General features: G+C 40.7%; 1 protein-coding gene and 1 pseudogene across 7 annotated transcripts in view; one reads left to right on the top strand and one right to left on the bottom strand.

Moving 5' to 3' along the window:
- Positions 1-371: 371 nt before the first annotated feature.
- On the top strand, positions 372-459 carry LOC135276856 (U6 spliceosomal RNA; annotated as a pseudogene).
- Positions 460-11,851: 11,392 nt separating this feature from the next.
- The window catches only part of LOC105710986 (zinc finger protein 93), a 491,114-nt gene continuing 479,621 nt past the window's right edge, over positions 11,852-23,344 (bottom strand). For all 7 annotated transcript variants that reach the window (XM_064381560.1, XM_064381559.1, XM_064381561.1 and 4 more), the window contains one exon: positions 11,852-21,733. In XM_064381560.1, the coding sequence (XP_064237630.1) occupies positions 19,668-21,733 (2,066 nt within the window). In that variant the 3' untranslated portion in view covers positions 11,852-19,667. The remainder of the gene's footprint in view (positions 21,734-23,344) is intronic.

The following is a 23,344-nucleotide window of genomic DNA, read 5'->3' as shown; positions in this document are numbered from 1 at the left end:
TGGAGGAGTTTGTGTTACAATTAAAACTCAGTGTAGCATCTTTATCGCAAACAATACTGCCACCAATCAGAACATAACAAGGACCTTACAAGAACTTACCACTTATTCGAATGAATTAGCTAAAAATTCTGGAGTCACTAACCCGTTTTTAGAACGGCTAGAGAGATGGCTCAGTAAATAAAAAGAAATCATAGCCTCAATTCTTATTTCTCTTAACAGCTGTAATAGTTTACTCAATCTTGTTGCGTGTTCTGTCATACCATGCATCCATGGGCTAGTACAAAGACTTATATAAACAACACTTATTAAAACCTCCCTTAATTCTACTTCACCTTATTGAGATAAACGTTTCCTTTTAAAAGATCACGTGAGTGCTCGCTTTGGCAGCACATATACTAAAATTGGAACGATACAGAGAAGATTAGCAAAACAAAAATTAAATATTTAAAATATATATTAAAAAAGATCACGTGAAACAACAAAGCCAAGACATGTTTAAAAGCTTTAAAAAAGGAAACTGTAAAATACAATAAAATTCATCTTCGAAGGTTTTAGCCTGTTAACTTCCCTGTTGTTTGTACCTACAATCAATTTTCTTGTTCTCTATGCCTCCTTGTCCCTAGTTACTGTAACAACCTTCCTTCATGTCAACTCTAATCAATAACTCACATCTGTTGCCTTGGTTACTCACTCTGCCCCATTCCATTCTTCAAAACCCCAAGTCCCACCACTGTGACTCATACATCCCCCTTCCCATCCTTATTTGGAATAATATTCACAAATAGCCAATCGGGTCAGTTTAGATTGTGTAGTCTGATCCCAGCCCATAGGGAAGTGACACAGATGTAGATTCTTTACGTTAAAAATAAAAACCCTGGGCCGGGCGCAGTGGCTCACACCTGTAATCCCAGCACTTTGGAAGGCCGAGGCGGGCAGATCACCTGAGGTCGGGAGTTGGAGACCGGCCTGACCAACATGAAGAAACACCATCTTTACTAAAAATACAAAATTAGCCAGGCGCGGTGTTGCATGCCTGTAATCCCAGCTACTAGGAAGGCTGAAGCAGGAGAATCACTTAAACCCAAGAGCCAGAGGTTGCGGTGAGACAAGATCGTGTCACTGCACTCCAGCCTGGGTGACAGAGTGAGACTCCTGCTCAAACAAATAAACAAAGCCTTCCCTCCTTTGTTGAAGGTGCTCATGCAATCCTGATTAACACAAACAACACCCTTTTGCAGAAGTAAGTTGCTCTTTTTTTTTTTTTTTTTCCTGACATGGAGTCTCGCTCTGTCGCCCAGTTTGGAGTGCAGTAGCGCGATCTGAGCTCACTGCAACCTCCGCCTCCAGGGTTCAAACTATTCTACTGCCTAATCTGTCAAGTAGCTGGGACTACAGGCGTCCACCACCACGCCCTGCTAATTTTTGTAGTTTTAGTAGAGACAGGGTTTCACCATATTGGCCAGGCTCGTCTGAAACTTAACGACCTCGTGATCTGCCCGCCTGTGTCTCCCAAAGTGCTGGGATTATAGGCGTCATCTGGGATTAAACCGCGCCCGGCCCTGTTCACCTTTTAAATACATTCAAAAACAGAGTAAAAAAGGGATAGAATTTTCCCATGCTCTGGGATAGGCCTGGCTCAGCTCCTGGAGGAAGCCTAGTTTGAAAAGGCTGCAGCTTAGGCCGTCACTCTTTTCTTCACTCAGCCCAGCATCTGATCCCATCTGTCACTCAGGGACTGAGGGGGTGGGACCTTAAGTATTGTCCAATCACGGACGCAGGGCTGGAAACCGTCCAATCACGCACGCAGCTGGAGCGAACAGGACCGGCTTTGGGGCTTGGTGGGCCTTTGTCTCTCGCTGCAGCGGGAGCAGGTTTGTCTTCACTGCTCTGTGTCCTCTGCTACTGGAGGCCCAGGCTTTGTGACCCTGTGAGCTGCAGGTACACGGAGATCCACAGCTAAGACGCCGGGACCCCCGGAAGCCTAGAAATGGTGAGAGTGCCGGTCCAACACACCGAGAGAGAGGGGAGGGACTGGTTGAAACCGGTGGGAAGTGGCTGTGGCGGCGGGACTCAGGCCTCCCTGCGGTTCGCGGGTAGCTCAAAGTTCAGGAACCTGAGGAAGGAAGATAAATTTGAGTACAGTTTTATTAAGAAATATTTTATTTTAAGCCAGGTGCTGTGGCTCATGCCTGTAATCCCAGCACTTAAGGAAATTGAGGCAGGCAGATCACCTGAGGTTAGGAGTTTGAGTCGAGCCTGGCCAAGAAGGTGAAACCCTGTGTCTACTAAAAATATAAAAACTAGCCAGGTGTAGTGGCAGACGACACCTGCCACGACACCTCAACCTTGAAAAGCTGAGGCAGGAGGATTGCTTAAACACGGGAGGTCGAGGTTGCAGTGAGTCGAGATCACGCCACTGCACTCCAACCTGGGCGACAGAGCGAGACTGCATCTCAAAAAAAAAAAAAAAAGAAATATTTTAGTTTGACCACTGAAGACAAGTTCAGCTAAATTTTTTAATGAGAGAAAGGAGAAAATGTGCAGAGTGTGTCTGGTTGTGTGACAGGTAAGAAAAGAGCGCTCCATCTAAATCATAATAGGAAGGGTGTTTCTTTCCATAAACTGTTCCTGGAGCACACAGGATGGAGAATTTTATTAATCACAAATATTTTCCAGGATTATCTATGTGTTTCATCTTTACCCATCTCATTTCTTTGTTCTGTGCATTTCTTCCATTTGGCTTTTTCTGGGTTGCATCTTATATATTAAACCAGTAAACATAACTACAGTGTAGCTTGACCTAAATAAACTGTCTATTATATTCATGTTGGAGAGTTCTGTGAGTGGCTCTACCAAGTTACTGAACTTCTGGGAGGTTGTAGGAGTCCCTAGTTTTTAAACAGTAGCTCAGAAGCATAGATGGGTTTATGGGGTTTGTGACTGGAAACTGCAGTGAGGACAATGTGATGGGACTGAGGGGTCGGTGCTGACTCTGGGTATTGTCAGAATTCAAATGTTAGACGATAAGTCGGTGTTGGAGAATTGTTTGATATTCAGCAAATGCTACACATTTGGTGCCAGAAAAAAGATACCACAGAGGCCTTACCTGGAATAAAACCCTGGGTGTCTGGGAATGGAAGGCTCGACTCTGCTCTCCTGTACACAGGCTGTCACACTGCCCATTGTCCTGTAATTCCAGGTCTGCTCCCAGGGTGACAGAGGACTGAAAACCTAGAGGAAAGGAACTCTAATGACAGACCCCCTTTTCCCACAGCTGCCACCAGAGGTTTCCCACCCACTCACAAACACACACTCCACGTATTGACGTGTCCACACTCCTCCCAGGACTAGACGCCACCCTCGCAAACTTCACCACAGCATTTTTTATCCTAACGTTTCTTGCCAAAAAACACTGCTAGAAAATCAAAATCTCTGGAAATTCAGCAGTGTTTTTTCCATGTCACCATTATAAGTAGAAACTGGTGCTGAAACACTGCTTTCACTTCCATTACTGTGAAGGTGCAATTCTACCCACAAGGCCTGCAGGCTCTCCTCCTGCAGCTCGGGCTTTACTCTCTGATGCGACACTAGAGTGCTGCTGTGACAAATGGGGTTCACATAAAATGTGAGCTGTGCTCTGGGCTGTGCCTCAGCGGCAGATGGTAGAGGTCAGGAGAGGACACTATCAACCAGGAGAAAGCAAGCAGGAGCACTGTAGCCCAGGGCCAGGGAGTACAGAGCCACTGCTCTAAAATGTAAATAGCCAAAAAGATAGAACCTGTTCAACCATTTTTGTAGCAGAGTGAAAGCCTACCTTCCTCACGCACCTGGCTTCAAGCTGCTAAACCACCTCCTGTTATGAAGATGGGAGATTATCATTGAATATAAGCAATTAACATACACAGCTGGCTTCTTCAATCTCCAGGTGAATTTAGGATAAACTGTGTATGATGTGGTGCTGTAAATTCTTCTACTTGTGGATTAATTATGGTGACCATCATTCTGTGTTTGCCATCTCTTGAGCAGATTGACTATGATGAATGTCACATTCATGTTTAATTGTGTAACAAAACCGTTTTCTTTCGGTTCCATTATTGTGGGTTTTCTCTGGGGCTGGAGAAAATGTTTCTTTTAATTATTGTTTCCAAACACTGTCTAGAATTACCAGAGATAATATAAACACATAAGGTGTCAACCACAATTTACTCTAGAGGGGACTTTCTCAGTCCTCCAGTCAACTCACACTTGTGCATTCTGTTCCCTAAATATGTAGGCAGAATTGTGTCTCTGCCTATTTGCTATCTATAGTCCTCTACAGTCACTTCTAGAGAGGCTAGACCAAATTTCTACAAACTTCACAGGGCAGCAATCAATCATTTTACCTCTTTCAATGACTCTTGTATCTTCAGACCTGCAACTGATTCAGAGACTATGAGACCCAGAAACCCAATCAGTAACAGGGGTGCACTGAGTAGACGTGGAGACATGGGAATCTCCGCTTTCCTTTTCCTCCTCCTGCTAAAATGCTCACAAATGTACAGGTAACCCCTGCTGCTACTCCAGCCATTCAGGCCCCAAATCTGCAGCTCCCAATTTTGAATCCAGATCTTGAGATTTGGGAAATAAAAAACTTGTATCTAAGAAATGCAATTTCTTTCGGTTATCTAACTCAGACATTAAAATGAAAGTGCAGTTATGTCCTTCTCCCTCCTTGAACTATGATTCATCTCTTGAAACTGTTCACTATTGCCATAAGGAGCTATAAATTAACCTAATTATGCCACATTGGACACTATATCCCATACCCTAAACCATAACAATATATATACGATATACATCTAATCAATAATCAATATTATTTCTTTAAATAAAAATTTCTGACAGACAACTTTGTATGTGCCTACTCTCTGTCCCTCTCTGTCGTCTTTATAAATCTCTTGTTACTGCTGATAATCGGAGTGCATTTCCAGGCAACTTGAGTCTTTGCTCCCAGGTTGTAATCCTCAAGCTTGACCCAAATAAAGCGTCTACTTATATTCCTGTTGTGTCTTTTTTTCTTTTAGACTTCTGTAGAATGTGCTAGATCTCGCCTTTGATTGTACTCCACTTTCTGTAATATGAAAGGATGCAAAGCCAGGTAGATCTTCCCTAGAATCTGCAGATAAGGTCTGGCCTCTGCCTGGGGTTTACAAAAAAAGGGCCGGACCTTGGATTGAGAATGTACAGAAAACTAACAAAAGGCGTTTTCTGCATTGTGAGATGTCAGCATAGACATCTTACAACCCCATTTGGGAGTGTGGCTCTTTGAGATTTTCCACATCTTGTTCATTGACCTGCTACAGTTATGTGAGAGACTCCAGGAGGAAAGAGAATCTGATGTTAGAATTTTAAAGGTAAATAAGCATCTTAGGAGTGAGAGATCAAGGCCACGAAGTATCCAGAGCCATGAGCACAAGTATGTTTACCTGTAAAATGTGATACTGAAGTAGAGTATTTTTGTTCTTTCTTTACCCAACAGCTAGCAAATCAGAACAAATGATCTAGGAGCTGGAGCTCCGTCGGCTCGAGGTCACTGGAAATTCTCTCACAATCACCTAGATGTCTTTGAGGCATTTGAGGATGTCTAGAGCAGAATTTTGTCAGGTTTACAAGAGTGGTTGATTCTGCTTCTGTCCTAGTGTAAGAAAAATGAGTCATCCGGTGTTTGTCCATCCCCTCATACAAGAGGTGTCTTGGGATGATACCCAGATGAGAGTTTCTCCAGTTTCCTGGTACTTGGATGATAAACAAGGAGGAAATCTGGAGACCCAAATAGATAAACTAGTTGCTTCCATTTTATATAACCATTAAAAAAAATACGTGAAGCAGTTATGGTTCCTACAATCCAGAGACTTTTAGACTAGACTAGCAACTGAATTATGTATCATACGGTTGGTACAATAAATAGATGTGTCCAAAATCTTCAGCTTTATTTAGGCCACTTTGTTTATATTGTGATTTCTGATGTCTGCACCTAAAGGAATATTTATGATCAGAAGAATTGTTATTATAATTTCTTTTCCTTTTTTTTTTTTTTTGAGATGGAGTTTTACTCTTGTCATCCAAGCTAGAGTACAGTGGTGCGATCTTGGCTCACTACAACCTCTGCCACCTGGGTTCAAGTGATTCTTCTGTCTCAGTCTCCCAAGTAGCTGGGATTACAGGCACCTGCAATGGCGCAGAGCTAATTTTTGTATTTTTAGTAGAGATGGAATTTCACCATCTTGGTTAGGCTGGTCTTGAACTCCTGACCTCGTGATTTATCTGTCTCGGCCTCTTAAAGTACTGAAAGTCTAGGCATCAGCCACCATGTCCAGCTGTGTAATTTGTATTTCTTTTTTCTTTCTTTTTTTTCTTTTGACGGAGTCTTACTCTGTCTCCCAGGCTGAATTGCAGTGGCACAATCTTGGCTTACTGCAACCTTCGTTCCCCCAAAGTTCAAGTGATTCTCCTGCCTCAGCCTCCTGAGTAGCTGGGATTCTAGGTGCCTGCCACGGCGCCTGGCTAATTTTTGTATTTTTTAGTAGAGACGGGGTTTCACCATCTTAGCCAGGCTGGTCTTGAGCTCCTGACCTCGTGATCCACCTGCCTTGGTGTCACAAAGTGCTGGAATTACAGGTGTGAGCCACCGTACCCTGCTGTATAATTTCTATTTCTTTTACCCTGCTAAGTGCATTTATTTGTTTTCTAATAAAATTACCCTAGAATGGACTGGCACAGTGGCTCACACCTGTAATCCCAGCACTTTGGAAGCCCAAGGCAAGCAGATCACAAGGTCAGGAGTTTGAGACCAGCCTGAATAATAATGATAAAACTTCATTTCTATTAAAAATACAAAAATTAGCCAGACGTGGTGGCGCGCACCTGTAGTTTACACTACTCGGCAGCCTGAGGTAGAAGAACCGCTTGAACCCAGTAGGTGGAGGTTGCAGTGAGCCGAGATCACGCCACTGCACTCCAGCCTGGGTGACAGAGTGAGACTCTGTCTCAAAAAAATATATACCATAGAAAATATTAAGGGATTTGTTTGAATTGCACGTTAGTATATAGTATTAAGTTGACAGGGAAGTGGTTAGAAAAAATTAAAATTATGGAAACTCTGTGATTTAAATTTTTTTAGGCACCTCATAAAAAAACAAAACTGGAAGTACCCCAGTGGCATAGAGAGCAGAATTCTACATAGGGTCCTCACCTAGCCTCAGACCTGTTCAGATTCACCCTTTTTGGAGGTTATATTTAGATCTGACTCTACCCGGGAGTCTTGCCTCCCAAAACTGATTAGAAGAGATCAGAGTTTTGGCTGCTGAATCCTGCTGCCTTTCCAGAGCTGGTGCTCACAGTTTCCTGAAACCAAAAGCAGATAAATGGGACAAACAAAATGTGTGTTGTAGAGTCTTAGTTTTTAAATTTTCTGTTGAAACCAGTGCTTGCAGAGGCATTCTATTTTGCAACGGGTTTTCTATTCCTGCAGATCCAGTAGCTGCTGCACACATCACAGAAAAGTAAATATAAGTAGAATAAAATTTTCTCTAAATTACATTAAATTCTTTCTATATCTTTTTCATCTGCCTGTGGTTAGCTTTTATTCTATACTTTTTTTTTTTTTTGAGATGGAGTTTCACTCTTGTTGCCCAGGCTGGCGTGCAATGGTGTGATCTTGGCTCACCGCAATCTCCACCTCCCAGGTTCAAGTTCTCCTGCCTCAGCTTCCCGAGTAGCTGGGATTACAGGCATGTGCCATCATGCCTGGCTAATTTTGTATTTTTAGTAGAGATGAGGTTTCTCCATGTTGGTCAGGCTGGTCTCAAACTCCTGACCTTAAGTGATCCACCTGCCTTGGCCTCCCAAAGTTCTGGGATTACAGGTGTGAGCCACCGCTCCCGGCCTATTCTGTACAATTTTTTAAAAAAAATTTGATGACAGAGAAACAGAAGAAGAAATAAAAATGCTGGGCCTTTTATCCAAATCCTGGAAATTATTAAACCTTTAGTACCAGCCCCCAGGATGTTATGTTTATTAAATCACATAGCGTGTTTTGCCCAGCACAGTGCTCTGTATCCTGCTCTTGAGCACGTAGTACCTGCTTAATAAACATTGCATTAGTACATGTATATATGTTGTTTTTTAAATACAGAATTATTCAAACATTGCTGCCTCTGTTTCCTCTGTAATTTTTAAAGAGCCAGCAAATAATATAAAACTTTAGGATGGAGATGGGTTATTTTTATTTGTACCAGAAGTATTTGTGATGTGACAGGAGTGCTGAGTGGAAGGGACTCTGTGCTGTGCCTGCTTCTCTAACTACTGCTAATAATGAGCCCAGGGGGAGCAACAGCAGCATTGACAGAGGACTTGTTTGAAACACCCATACATGGACCCTCTCCAAACCTGCAGAATCACACGACATAGAGTAAGACCAACATTACCAAATGGTTTATAAGCTCGTGAAAGCTTGAGAGGCAATGCTTAGCTTAGTGGTCATCAGCCCAGGTTTCTCATTAGGATCACACGGCCAATTTGCAGAAATCTCTTGTGCCTTCCCCATAGCTTCTGTTTATTGATCTGGGTGGAAGCATCCGTGCTGTTTTAATGAAGCGCCTCATGTGACTCTAAGGTGAGGCCAGAATCAGGTATGAGGGTTTCAAAATACGTTCATGAGAGTTAAGTTCCGCCTTTGCACTGGTCACAGGGCCTGCTGTGTTTGGGTTTGGTAGGGACAGGTCAGTGTGGTGCTGGCGTCTGTGGCAGGGGAGGGCACCTGAGGACAGGAAAGGAGAAACTTGTATTTCTATCTTCATGGAGCAGCTCATTGTTCCTTAATGTCTTCTGTTTAAAAGACAGAAATGAGGCTGGGCGCGGTGGCTCACGCCTGTAATCCCAACACTTTGGGAGGCCGAGGCGGGTGGATCATGAGGTCAAGAGATCGAGACCATCCTGGCCAACATGGTGAAACCTCGTCTCTACTAAAAATTAGCTGGGCATGGTGGCGCGTGCCTGTAATCCCAGCTACTCAGGAGGCTGAGGCAGGAGAATTGCCTGAACGCAGGAGGCGGAGGTTGCGGTGAGCCGAGATCGCGCCATTGCACTCCAGCCTGGGCAACAAGAGCGAAACTCCGTCTCAAAAAAAAAAAAAGACTGGGGGCGGTGGCTCACGCTTGTAATCCCAGCACTTTGGGAGGCGGAAGTGGGCAGATCACCTGAGGTTAGGAGTTGGAGACTTGCCTGACCAACATGGAGAAACCCCATCTCTACTAAAAATGTACAATTAGCCAGGCATAGTGGCACATGCCTGTAATCCCAGCTAGTCAGATGACTGAGGCAGGAGAATCGCTTCAAAAAAAAAAAAAAAAAAAAAAAAAAAAATTGAGCGGTGCCTTCTAACCTAACCGGTCTTTTCTTTTCTTTTTCTTTTTTTTTTTTGAGACGGAGTTTCGCTTTTGTTACCCAGGCTGGAGTGCAATGGCGCGATCTCGGCTCACCGCAACCTCCGCCTCCTGGGTTCAGGCAATTCTCCTGCCTCAGCCTCCCGAGTAGCTGGGATTACAGGCGCGCGCCACCATGCCCAGCTAATGTTTTGTATTTTTAGTAAAGACGGGGTTTCACCTTGTTGACCAGGATGGTCTCGATCTGTTGACCTTGTGATCCACCCGCCTCGACCTCCCAAAGTGCTGGGATTACAGGCGTGAGCCAATGCGCCCGGCCTAACCGGTCTTTTCTATCTAAAAAATATTCACAACTCATTTTGTATGATGTAAATATGGCACCTGAAAATGTACACATTCGTGTTCATGCCCTTAATTTTATACTTTATTATCTAGAACAATATTATATCAACTGATGTGAATCTTATGCTCTCTTTATTTCTCAGAGTTAGACAATACATGAGTATTTCTATGTTGAAAATTATTTTATTGGATAATTTTAGCCCTGTAAGTCAGAACCAGTTCTGTTTACTCTCTCATTTCACCTTAAGTCAAATTAAAAATTCTGCCCATGGCAACTTGGCAATTGTGTGTGTGTGTGTGTGTGTGTGTTTCGGAGACCATTGCAGTTTAGACATGTGACCATAGAATTCTGTCTGGAGGAGTGGCATTGCCTGGACACTGCACAGTGGAATTTTTTTTGAAATATGATGTTAGAGAACTACAGAAACCTTGTCTTCTTTGGTTAAGATAATTTGAATACATAATTCATAATGTATCCTAAAGGTTGTATTTCTCTCTTTTTATAGACTGTTTTTTAGTGATTTATTCTTTGCATAAAAGAGTTTCAGATCCTATTTTTCCAGAAAATATTCAGAATTTGTTTGTTTGGAAAAGAATTTCTTCAAGATGTTTCACCTTAATCTACACTTTTCACATTCCTGAAATGAGCTGTATTCTTCACTCTAACTTAGTAATAATTCCAGAAATTTAGTGGCGTAAAATATTGTTGCCCCACCTGAAAATCTAATTGCCCCTTCCAATGTTTGATTCAGTACTACCAGGTAGTAAAATTAAGAAACCTACAAATTGAAAGTATTTTCTAAATATTTTTAAACTTCTGTTATAAATTAGTATTTTGGTATTACCAGAATATTTGATCACATCTTCTCTGCTGAGCACATTACTAGTTTGTAATTGGAAAACATGAGGAAGATTCACATTATTTGTTTATTTATTTATTTATTTTTGAGACAGTCTTGCTCTGTCGCCCAGCTGGAGTGCAGTAACACAATCTCTGCTCAATGCAACCTCCGCGGCCCGGGTAGAGCGATTCTCCTGCCTCAGTCTCTCGAGTAGCTGGGATAACAGGCACACGTTGCCATGCCCAGCTAATTTTTTGTATTTTTAGTAGAGACGGCATTTCACCATGTTGGCCAGGATGGTTTTGATTTTCTGACCTCCTGATACGCCCACCTCCACCTTCCAAATTGCTGGGATTACATGCACGAGCCACCGCACCCTGCCCCATGTTATTTGTTTTTTTAATAAGGCAGGACCTTATTAATAATTGTGGACCAGCGAGGTTGCTCTTGCTTATAATTCCAGCACTTTGGGAGGCTGAGCCAGGCGGATCACCAGAGGTCAGGAGTTTGAGACCAGCCTCACCAACATGGAGGAATCCTGTCTCTACTAAAAATACAAAATTAGCCATGCGTGGTGGAGCATGCCTGTAATCCCAGCTACTAGGGAGGAGAATCGCTTGAACCTGGGAGCTGGTGGTTGCAGTCAGCCGAGATCGCGCCATTGCACTCTAGCCTGGGCAACAAGAGTGAAACTCTATCTCAAAAAAAAAAAAAAAAAAAAAAAAAAAAAAGATAAGAAAAAACAGGTATTGTCTTTCAGCCACACCTGATCACCTGTCTGGAGCAAGGAAAAAAACTTAATATGAAGAGACATGAGATGACTGCCAATCCTTCAGTTAGGTGCAAGTGAAAGTAAATACGACAGACAACACAGATAAAAAGTCCCAAGGTCAAAGAGAAAGCCAATCCTTAAAATGTGATTTGGGAAACTGTTCCAAAGGAAATAGTTCCTCGGCGGATGGGTTTTTTTGTGTGTTTTTAATTTTCCTCTCACAAAGAGGCGACTTCTGTCTTACGTTTTTAAGTTCTCTAAGAATTCTACTTTCCTTTCGGTGAGCTTCCTTCAAGTTCACAGTGAACTCCAAAGTCCTCTTCCTGGCATTTAAGAGACCACACAATGTGGCTGCTTTTCCATTGCTTTGGGAACACACAAATATCTGCATGATTTTGAGAAACTAAAACTATTTTTTACATTCTCTTTTTGCATCAGGTCTGCAATATGTTAGAGTAGTAGTTTCTGTTGCATTTTTCTGTTTTTTTTTTTTTTTTTTTTTTTTTGGACGGTCCATTCTGTTTCATTACTATGTAGCTTTGAATATAGTTTGACATTATAAGTATGGTAGCCTTCTGCTTTGTTATTTTTCCTATTGCTTTAGCTATTCAAAATGTATTTTAGTTTCATGTACATTTTGGAATGTTTTTTACGTTACTGTGAAATAAATACCACTGCAATTTTGATAGGAAGTTTATTTTTATTTATTTATTATTTTTTTTTGGGACAGAGTCTCACTTTGTTGCCAGGTGCCAGGCTGGAGTGCAGTGGCACAATCTCGGCTCACTGCAACCTCTGCCTCCCGGGTTCAAGCAATTCTCCTGCCTCAGCCTCCCGAGTAGCTGGGACTACAGGCGTGCAACCATCACGCCCAGCTAATTTTTGTTATTTTTAGTAGAGACGGGTTTCACCATGTTGGCCAGGATGCACTCAATCTCTTGACCTTGTGATCCACCCGTCTCTGCCTCCCAAAGTGCTGGGATTACAGGCTTGAGCCACCGCGCCCGGCTGTAGTTTTTTTTTTTTTTTTCCTGTTTTACTTTTCCACCCATCTCACTCTTCCAAAGTACTGGCATTACAGGCATGAGCCACTGTGCCCAGATGATTTACTTTCTTAATGTTCATTTAATTTTGTACTGGCATGCATTATTTTTTATTTTGCATACTTTTTATAAATATTTTTGTAATCATTTTGAAAACTGGATATTACATACATCTCACAGTTAAAACAATATATTTTAATCTCATCATAACTTCAACTGAACACAAAAACTATGCCTCTATATTTCCAGTTTGTTATTGATGTTATAATCATATGGTGTATCTATTAACAGATTTATGCAAATTTACATGTTTTTTATATTCTATAAAATAACTTTATAGGTTTTTTTGTTTTGTTTTGTTTTTTCCGAGACGGAGTTTCGCTCTTGTTACCCAGACTGCAATACAATGGTGCAATCTCGGCTCACTGCAACCTCCATCTCCTAGGTTCAGGCAATTCTCCTGCCTCAGCCTCCTGAGTAGCTGGGATTACAAGCATGCGCCACCATGCCCAGCTAATTTTTTGTATTTTTAGAGACGGGGTTTCACCATGCTGACCAGGATGGTCTCGATCTCTTGACCTCGTGATCCACCCGCCTCGGCCTCCCAAAGTGCTGGGATTACACTTTATAGGTTTTATGTATCATCACTTCTTTTTTTGAGACTGAGTCTCACTTTGTTGCCAAGGATGGAGTGCAGTGGTGCAATCTTGGCTCACTGGCCTTTGATGTTCAAGCAAGTCTCCTGCCTCAGTTTCCCAAGTAGCTGGGATGCCTGCCACATGCCTGCCACCACGCATGGCAAATTTTCTTATTTATTTATTTATTATTATTATTTTTTTTGAAACGTAGTTCCGCTTTTGTTACCCAGGCTGGAGGGCAATGGCGCGATCTGAGCTCGCTGCAGCATCCGCCTCCTGGATTCAGGCAATTCTCCTATCTCAGCCTCCTGAGTAACTGGGATTACAGGCACCCGCCACCATGCCTAGCTAATTTTTTGTATTTTTAGTAGAGACGGGGTTTCACCATGTTAAACAGGATGGTCTCGATCTATCGACCTCATGATCCACCCGCCTCGGCCTCCCAAAGTGCTGGGTTTACAGGTGTGAGCCACCATGCCCAACCCTCTTATTTATTTTTTATCTTTTGAGATAGAGTCTTATTCTGTCACCCAAGTTGGATTGCAATGGCGTGGTCTCAACTCACTGCTACATCTGCCTCCTGGATTTAAGCCATTCTCCTGCCTAGGCCTCATAAGTAGCTGGAATTACAGGCATGTGCCACCACACAGAGCTAATTTTCATATTTTAGTAGAGACAAGGTTTCACCATGCTGGCCTGGCTGGTCTCGAACTCCTGACATTATCCACCCATGTCAGCCTCCCAAAATGTTGGGACTACTGGCGTGAGCCACAGGGCTCAGCCAATATTTTGTATTTTTAGTAGAGATCGGTTTCACTTGTTTGGGGGCTATTCACATGTCAAACACTGTGATCTTGTATTTTTTTCTAAATTTACTGGTAATATAAAATTCTTGGCTAAGACGACTTTATCTTATTCAATAGGTTTTATGGGATTTTATTGACATTTAAGTGTCTGAGTTATCTGAAATAGGGAAATTTTCCACGAACTCAAATTGAGTACCCTTATCTTTTACTAACAGGTGTTCTGAGGCAGTGTAAGATTTATAACATTTTATTATCCTCTGGAAGAAGTGTATTAACCATGTTTTCAGTAATCACTCTGAACACAGCATTCTCAGTTCCCAGTATGCACTCTGAGTCACTCAGGGGAAATTGGTATCTCTGTAAAGAGGTAGAAGAAAATGCTGAGTGGAGGTGCACCACACTGCACGTGAATGCTTTCCACATGCACGTATTGGGGTCCTAATTTAATCGGTCTATTGTTTGCATGGTTGGATACTTAATTTAGTCACACTATTTTTTTAGCAGCTAATAGCATCTGTTACCCATTAATATTATACATTTCCTTTTATTGAAAAGCAATTCTTTTGATTACTCTAAATTAAGACATTTAAAATCTTGAATTTTTCAGTGTTAAGGCAAATCAGAGAGGAGCAATGTGTGTATATAATTCGCATTTTCCTGCCTATCAAAATTCTTCCTTCATTGCCTTGGGAACCCTGGGAAGCCACCTGTAAAATACTCCCTTTGAATACTTTAGCCAGGATTTTAGACTTCAAAAGGTCAAAAACAGGCTGGGCATGGTGGTTCATGCCTGTAATCCCAGCACTTTGGGAAGCCGAGGCAGGTGGATCACAAGGTCAGGCGTTCAAGGCAAACCTGGCCAAGACGGTGAACGGCAGTCTCTACTAAAAATATAGAACTTAGTTGGGCATGGTGGTGGGTGCCTTTGTAATCCCAGCTACTCTGGAGGGCGAGGCAGATACTTAGTCCTAGGAGGCGGAGGTTGCAGTGAGCCAAGATTGTGGCACTACACTCCAGCCTGGGCAACAGAATGACACTCTGTCTCAAAAAAAAAAACAAACAAAATTAAAAGTTCAAAAACAATAATTGGGGAAACCCAAAATCTTGTCTTTGTTTCTTATTAGTCATCTAGCCATTTCCAAAACCATGGCAATTATGCCAAGCCTTTCAAAAGATGTGGATTTGATTCATTTTATCCCATTTCAAATGTTTTCTCTAATTGTTATTTCATCATGTTAATCTAAAAGAAACCATCTACATAACTAATCATGAATTCAAAAAATATCCTTATTAAAGTATTTACATTCTAATCTTGTATTATAGTAGAATCTTGTCATTAGAAATTAATTATGTATAAATTCATTGTTTTTAAAGTTTTTTAAATGTGAAAACAAACAATTTGGTATGCTTTTTGAAGGAAGTTCAATTCAGCTGGGCATGGTGGCTCACACCTGTAATTCCAGCATTTTGGGAGGCTGAATTGGGCAGATCATGAGGTGAGGAGATTGAGACCATCCTGGCTGACCTGGTGAAACCTTGTCTCTACTAAGAATCTAAAAAAAAAAAAAAAAAAAAAAATTTACCCAGGCATAGTGGAACGTGGCTGTAATTTCACCTACTTAGGAGGCTGAAGGAGGAGAATCACTTCAACTCAGGAGATAAAGGTTGCAGTGAGCTGAGATTGCACTACTACACTCCTGCTGGGTGACAAAAGACTGCATCTCAAACAAAACAAAACAAAACAAAGTTTAATTCTAGAACATTACCCACTGGTCTTTATGGTATTTCTTTAATGAATAGTGTAAAACTGAGTTACCTAAATGGTACAGACATGCTGGTTGATTGTGTTCAGCCCTCTTTGGAGAGTATCGGTATCCAAGAGGCTGATCATTCACTACAGGTTACTAAATGTTATGTTGTTCCATAATGCCAGTGAGTGCTTTTAGCCAGGTTACCCTTTTCCTCCCATTAATGTGGTCCTGTTGCTCTCCAGCTGTCCCAGATGAGAGGTGATTTTTTTCTTCCATGAATGAGATTCCCATTTTGTCTCTTTGCCATAGGATTCTCTTATTCTCCCTACTGGAAGTGACAGGCAGAAGGCAGGAATGATGACAATATACAAACATGTTTCCTGCCATGTGGCCACCATAAGCAGCTTACAACATGGCCCACCTTCACACTTACTTTCGGGCCAGCAGGGGTGTTTTTCTATGTGTCTCTTTCTCTTAAAATCACCTCTGATTAAGTTTAGCAAAATTAGGATAATCTCCATTTTGAGAAACACAAAGTCAACACATGAATAATATAATGCCATGAGTGATTTCCCAGCACAGTCACACATTTTCTTACACTCAAGAGGAAAGGATTACACAGCAGGTGTGCAACAGATTGGGAATCCAGGGTATTCTCTTAGAATGCTGCCTATGCACCAGAATAAACTTTTAAAATACTTTCTGCTACTGTTGTTATCTACATAAAGATATCATCTGCACATAACTACTTTCCAGTTTTATTCATTACAAATATTAACATTTATTTCTGGCTTATTTTTTCCTTATGTGCCATTTTATACATTCACACACACAGATGGATAAAAATGTATCCAATTATTCAATTTTGAATAAATTTTTATTAAAATAAATGTTAAAATAATTTTTTTTGTTTCCGTTTGAAGAGGGCTTTTATTGTTGTACTCAAGAGTGTTATTTCCGTAAAGTGCCTGTGCTTTAAAAGGCAGGTTCTGGGGAGCATCTGAAACATAAGGCATAAAATTTTACATTAATAAATTCAATACAAAGCAGAAAGTATAGATTTGCTTTCAGCATTTCCAAGATGTTGAGTTTTCTATTATTCAACTAATTAAAATGTGTTTTGTTTCAGTAATTGCTCTTTTCTTAAAATATGTACAAACTCATATTCACATAAACACTTACTTGATAATTTTTTTACAACTAAGGTCTTTCTTCAGAGTACTATGTGTATATTTAACTCTATGTAAATTAAAAATAAAAGGCACTATGTTGGCAGTCAGAGAGTACACGTTCAAAGAAAACTGTATAACAAATATTTATTAGTAATTTTTCAGAACTCTAAAATGTATGGATTTTATTTATATTTCTTTTTTTCATTGAAATGGAGTCTCGCTTTGTTGCCTAGGCTAGAGTGCAGTGCCATGATCTTGGGTCTCTGCAATCTCCACCTCCCAGTTTCAACCGATTCTGCTGACTCAGCCTCCAGACATGCGCGACCATGCTTGGCTACTTTTTATATTTACTAGAGTCAGGTTTCATCATGTTACCCAGGTTGGTCTTGAACTCCTGACCTCAGGCAATCCAGCTGCCTTGCCTCCCAAAGTGCTGGGATTACAGTGTGAGCCACCTGTATCCCAGCCATCTGTGCCCAGCCATAGATCAGTTTTTATAGTCAACACTCTGATTTAGTGTAATCTCTGAAATTTAGTGCCTTATTTATCTACTGTAAATTCTGATATTTACATACAATTAATTTTGAATTAAAAATTTTTTATATTACTGCATCTGTAAAACTACATTTTAGTAGAGACTCTCTGGTGTTTTCTTTCTTTTTTTTTTTTTTTTTAAAAGATGGAGTTTCACCCTGATGGCCAGGCTGGTCTTGAACTCCTGACCTCAGGTGATCCACCCACCTCGGCCTCCCAAAGTGCTAGGATTACAGGCATGAGCAACTGCGGCCGACTCTCTGGTGTTTTCTAAGCTATAGTTTTTGGGAAAAAAAAAAAGTGTTTCCCAATTCATTACATTTGCAGGACTCTTCTGCAAAATAAATTCCCTGAATTTGAACAAAGTTTGAGCAACTTCTGTAGGATATCCTCTAGTGCAAAATGCTTGCAATAAGATCTGTAATACAAGTAAAGTTACTACAATCCCCTTTATATTTGTTATTGTTTTTGAGAATACTTTTCTTAACTTTAAAGGCTTATATTTTCTGAAAGATTTTTTGACATTAATTGCACCTTTATGCTTTTATTAAATATGATCCTTTTCATGTTGTGTAATATGTGAGTAGGCATTAAGGGGTTTCCATATTCTTTGTATTTATAAAATTTTTCTCAAGCATAATAGCTTTTCTATGAAATAACCTGTAAGCATTGATTAAAAGTTTCCCCACATTCTTCACACTTGTAATTTTGCCAATATGATTTATCTTACCTACGATCAAGTGTGGCAACCCTATAAAGACTTTCTCACATTATATATATATATATATTTTTTTTTTTTTTGAGACGGAGTTTCACTCGTTACCCAGGCTGGAGTGCAATGGCGCGATCTCGGCTCACGGCAACCTCCGCCTCCTGGGTTCAGGCAATTCTCCTGCCTCAGCCTCCTGAGTAGCTGGGATTACAGGCACGTGCCACCATGCCCAGCTAATTTTTTGTATTTTTAGTAGAGACAGGGTTTCACCATGTTGACCAGGATGGTCTTGATCTCTTGACCTCGTGATCCACCCACCTTGGCCTCCCAAAGTGCTGGGATTACATGCATGAGCCACTGCGCCCGGCCACATTTTATATATTTCTAGGGTTTCACACTAGTATATATATTTTTTATGTTCAGAAAAGTTAGAGGTGTTGGTAAAAGCAGTGTCCCATAATTCAGTTTTGTAGAGTCCCTCTTCAGCATGAATAATCACCATTGTGATGTTGGTCACATCGAGGTCACCACTGGGCAGGGGTCTGTACTGAAGATCCTGACTCAGTGACAAATCAATAAATACACTCAGAGAATAGAGTGTACGAGCCAGGATAGGAGATTGTGAGCTGCTCACAGAGAGAGAGAGTGATCGCAGCTACACAACAACTACTTGTTGTTCCTCCTCAGATTTATTCAGTATAGATTTAATAACAGAGGTTTCAAGTGAACGTGCTTGTGGATAATTAACATGGTTAAAATAGTGGTTTTACAAATGCTGAAAGCTCAGATTCCAGTACCCAGAGTAAACACCATTAATAGGTAATCTCCCTGGTTGACCTCACCTCAAGATGGCCATCTGTGGTGACCAAAGGCTGCTGAGTAAACAATAAGAACTGAGTTAACAAAATAACTGAAAACGTGTGAATGGATGTAGTGGCTCATGCCTGTAATCCCACACTTTAGGAGGCCAAGTTGGGTGGATCACCTGAGGTCAAAAGTTCGAAACCAGCCTGACAAACATGGCAAAAGACTGTCTTTACTAAATATACACAAGTTAATAGGGTTTGGTTGTGGGCACCTGTAATCCCAGGTACTCGAGAGGCTGAGGCAAGGGAATGGCTTGAATTCAGGAGGCAGAGGTTGCAGTGAGCCAAAATTTTGCCATTGCACTTCAGCCTGGGTGATGAGAGTAAAACTTTTGAACTTCTTATAGAATTTGCCAAATTCTTCACACTTGTGGGGTTTCTGTCCAGTATAAATTATAAGGGTTGAGATCTTCCTTGAAAACTCTGTCACATTCTTTATATTTGTAGGTCTTATGTTTCATATAAATTCTCATTTTTAATAAGAGTTGAGGGCTGGTTAAAGGCTTTCCTACATTCATTACATTCATAGGGTTTCTCTCTGGTATGAATTATCTCATGTCCACTGAGGCGTGAGAATGAGGGAAAGTTTTTTCCAAATTCATACATCTTTAGGGTTTCACTCTAGTATGAATTTTCCTATATGTAGTAGGGAAAGAGGACTTTTCAAAGGTTTTGCCACATTCTTCACATTTGTAGGTTTTCTCTCCAGTATGAATTATCTTATTTGTAGTAAGGGTTGCAGACTAGGGAAAAGCTTTGCCACATTCTTAACATCTGTAGGGTTTCCCTCGAGTATGAATTTTTTTATGTGTAGTAAGGTGTGAGGCCTGCTGGAAATCTTTTCCACATTCTTCACATCTGTAGGGTTTCTCTCCAGTATGAATTTTCTTATGTATAGTAAGGTGAGAGGATCTCTTAAAGGCATTGCCACATTCCTCACATTTGTAGGGTTTCTCTCCAATATGAATTATCTTATGTGCAGCAAGGTTTGAGGAGTATGTAAAGTCTTTGCCACATTCTTTGCATTTGTAGGGTTTCTCTCCAGTATGAATTCTCTTATGTTGAGTTACAGTTGAGGATGCAGTAAAGGCTTTGCCACATTCTTCACATTTGTAGGGCTTTTCTCCAGTATGAATTATCTTATGTGTAGAAAGGGTTGAGGAATACGTAAAGGCTTTGCCACATTCTTCACATCTGTAGGGTTTCTCTCCAGTATGAATTCTCTTATGTTGAGTTAGAGTTGAGGATGCAGTAAAGGCTTTGCCACATTCTTCACATTTGTAGGGTTTCTCTCCAGTATGAATTATCTTATGAGTAGAAAGTGGTGAGGAATACATAAAGGGTTTACCAAATTCTTCACATCTGTAGGGGTTCTCTCCAGTATGAATTTTCTTATGTGTAGTAAGGTAAGAGGAGTGCTTAAAGGCTTTCCCACATTCTTCACATTTGTTGCATTTCTCTCTAGTATGTATCTTCTTATGTCTAGTAAGGTGTGAGGCCTGCTTGAAAGCTTTTCCACATTCTTCACATCTGTAGGGTTTCTCTCCAGTATGAATTTTCTTATGTTTAGTAAGGTAAGAGGACTTCTCAAAGGCTTTTCCACATTCTTCACATTTGTAGGGTTTTTCTCCTGTATGAATTCTCTTATGTGTAAAAAGGGTTGAGTAGTGTGTAAAGTTTTTGCCACATTCTTCACATTTGAAGGGTTTTTCCCCAGTATGAATTCTCTTATGTGCAGAAAGGTTTGAGGAGTGCGGAAAGTCCTTGCCACATTCTTCACATTTATAGGGTTTCTCTCCAGTATGAATTTTCTTATGTTTAGTAAGGTAAAACGACTTTATAAAGCCTTTTCCACATTCTTCACATTTGTATGGTTTCTCTCCAGTATGAATACTCTTATGTGTAAAAAAGGTTGAGGAGTATATAAAGTCTTTGCCACATTCTTCACATTTGTAGGGTTTCTCTCCAGTATGAATTCTCTTATGTGTACTTAAGGTTTCAGACCGCTTATAAGTTTTGCCACATTCCTCACATCTATAGGGTTTCTCTCCAGTATGAATTCTTTTATGTGTAGTAAGATAAAATGACTTCTTAAAGGCTTTTCCACATTCTTCACATTTGTAGGGTTTCTTTTCAGTATGAATTATCTTATGTGCAGCAAGGTTTGAGGAATTCGTAAAGGCTTTGTCACATTCTTCACATCTGTAGGGTTTCTCTCCAGTATGAATTCTCTTATGTGTAGTAAGGTAAGAGGAGTGCTTAAAGTTTTTCCCACATTCTTCACATTTGTAGGGTTTCTCTCCAGTATGAACTCTCTTATGTGTACTAAGGTAACAGGAGTGCTTAAGGCTTTTCCCACATTCTTCACATTTGTAGGGTTTCTCTCCAGTATGAAGTATCTTATGTATGGTAAGGCGTGAGGAGCAGTTGAAGGCTTTGCCACATTCTTTACATTTGTAGGGTTTATCTCTGGTATAAATTTTCTTATGTGTATTAAGGGTTAAAGACTGGTTAATAGCTTTGCCACATTCTATATGTTTGAAAATTTTTCTTCCAATATGTTTTATCTTATGTCTGTTGGAATTTGAAAACTCAGAAAAGACTTTCACATATTTATCACATTGAAATATTTTTCTCTGGGTACTTGTCAAACATTGGTTAAGTCCATTATAACCTGCTTTGTCCACATGACACTCATCCACACATTCACAGCTGTTATTTAACTGTAAATTGTGATGTCCACATTTTTCATATCTTCTCAGTATCATTTTTTGGAAGGAATCTTTTATGCTCTGCTCTGGCCAAAGGTCTTGGGCAAAATGAGAATATGTAACTGAAAGAAACAATAAAAACACATTACTTCAATTGCTAGATTCAGATAAGTACACTTTAAAAATCTAACATATAAAATTATACAAACTACAGAAGCGAGATGATATAGGAAAATACCACAAGCTGTAATTTGTTCCTGGACATATAAATGTAACAAAAAGATACCAACCCCAAAATCCATTTATAAAAAATGTGTAAGTGTGTTAAGTGTGTGAAGGGCCCCAGATGAGCACAATGCAAAGAGCCACATAGAAGAAAAATAAAAGTCTGTTTCTTATACCCGACACAGGTCCTCATCCTCTTCAGAATAACATTTTGCCTTTAAAAGTAAATTCCCAGCCAGGCCTGGTGGCTCATGCCTGTAATCCCAGCACTTTGGGAGGGTGACGGGAGTGAATCATAAGGTCAGAAGTTGAAGACCAACATGGCCAAGATGATGAAAACCTGTCTCTACTAACAATACAAAAAATTCACTAGGTATGGTTGCAGACACCTGTAATCCCAGCTACTTAGGAGCCTGAGGCAGAGAATTGCTTGAGACTGAGAGGCAGAGGTTGCAGTGAGATGAGATGGTGCCACTGCACTCCACCATGTGTGCCAGAGTGAAACTGCCTAAAAAAAAAAAAAAAAGTAAACTGCCAGACAGGCATGATGTGTCATGCCTATAATCTTAGCACATTGGATGAACAAGGCAGGAGGATTACCTTAGGTCAGCAGTTTGAGACGAGCCTGACCAACCAGGTGAAATCCCGTCTCTACTAAAAATACAAAAATTAGCCAGATATGGTAACAGATACCTATAATCCTAGTTACTTGGGAGACTGAGGCAGGAGGATTGCTTGAACTGTGGAGGCAGAGATTGTAGTGAGTCAAGATCATGTCACTGCACTCCAGCTTAGGTAACAGAGTGAGACTGTCTCACACGCACAAAAATGTAAATTGCCACCTACTGGTTTCTTTTTTTTTTTTTGAGACGGAGTTTTGCTCTTGTTACCCAGGCTGGAGTGCAATGGCGCGATCTCGGCTCACCACAACCTCCGCCTCCTGAGTTCAGGCAATTCTCCTGCCTCAGCCTCCTGAGTAGCTGGGATTACAGGCACGCGCCACCATGCCCAGCTAATTTTTTTGTATTTTTAGTAGAGACGGGGTTTCACCGTGTTGACCAGGATGGTCTCGATCTCTTGACCTCATGATCCACCCGCCTCTGCCTCCCAAAGTGCTGGGATTACAGGCGTGAGCCGCGCCCAGCCCTACTGGTTTCTTTTTTAAAAAACAAGAAATATTTTGACATATACATCTTTATTTCTCACTTTTAGGAACCTTTGTAGACACCAGTTAATGTCTCCCATGACATAAAATGCTGAAAGAAATGATGATATAAGTTGGAATGACAGTTTGAGTATGCTGAGTCTAAAGATAGATGATACAGAAGCAGAGAATATGCAGTACCGCAAACAGGAAATGGGTGTAGCAAGTGATTACTGATTATTAATAAGAAGAAATATGAGTAAGCCAATTTAACACTAAACACAAAATTTTGGACAAGACACATCCTAAAAACATCTTTGATAAATTCTCAGAATGTGCAGCCAAGACAATTGTTTTCCAACTA

This window comes from Aotus nancymaae, unplaced genomic scaffold (assembly GCF_030222135.1).
Source record: "Aotus nancymaae isolate 86718 unplaced genomic scaffold, 86718_ANA_hifiasm-v0.15.2.pri h1tg000028l, whole genome shotgun sequence".
NCBI lineage: Eukaryota > Metazoa > Chordata > Mammalia > Primates > Aotidae > Aotus > Aotus nancymaae.
The sequence above is the reverse complement of the archived record's forward strand: the minus strand, read 5'-3'. Positions and strand labels throughout refer to the sequence as shown.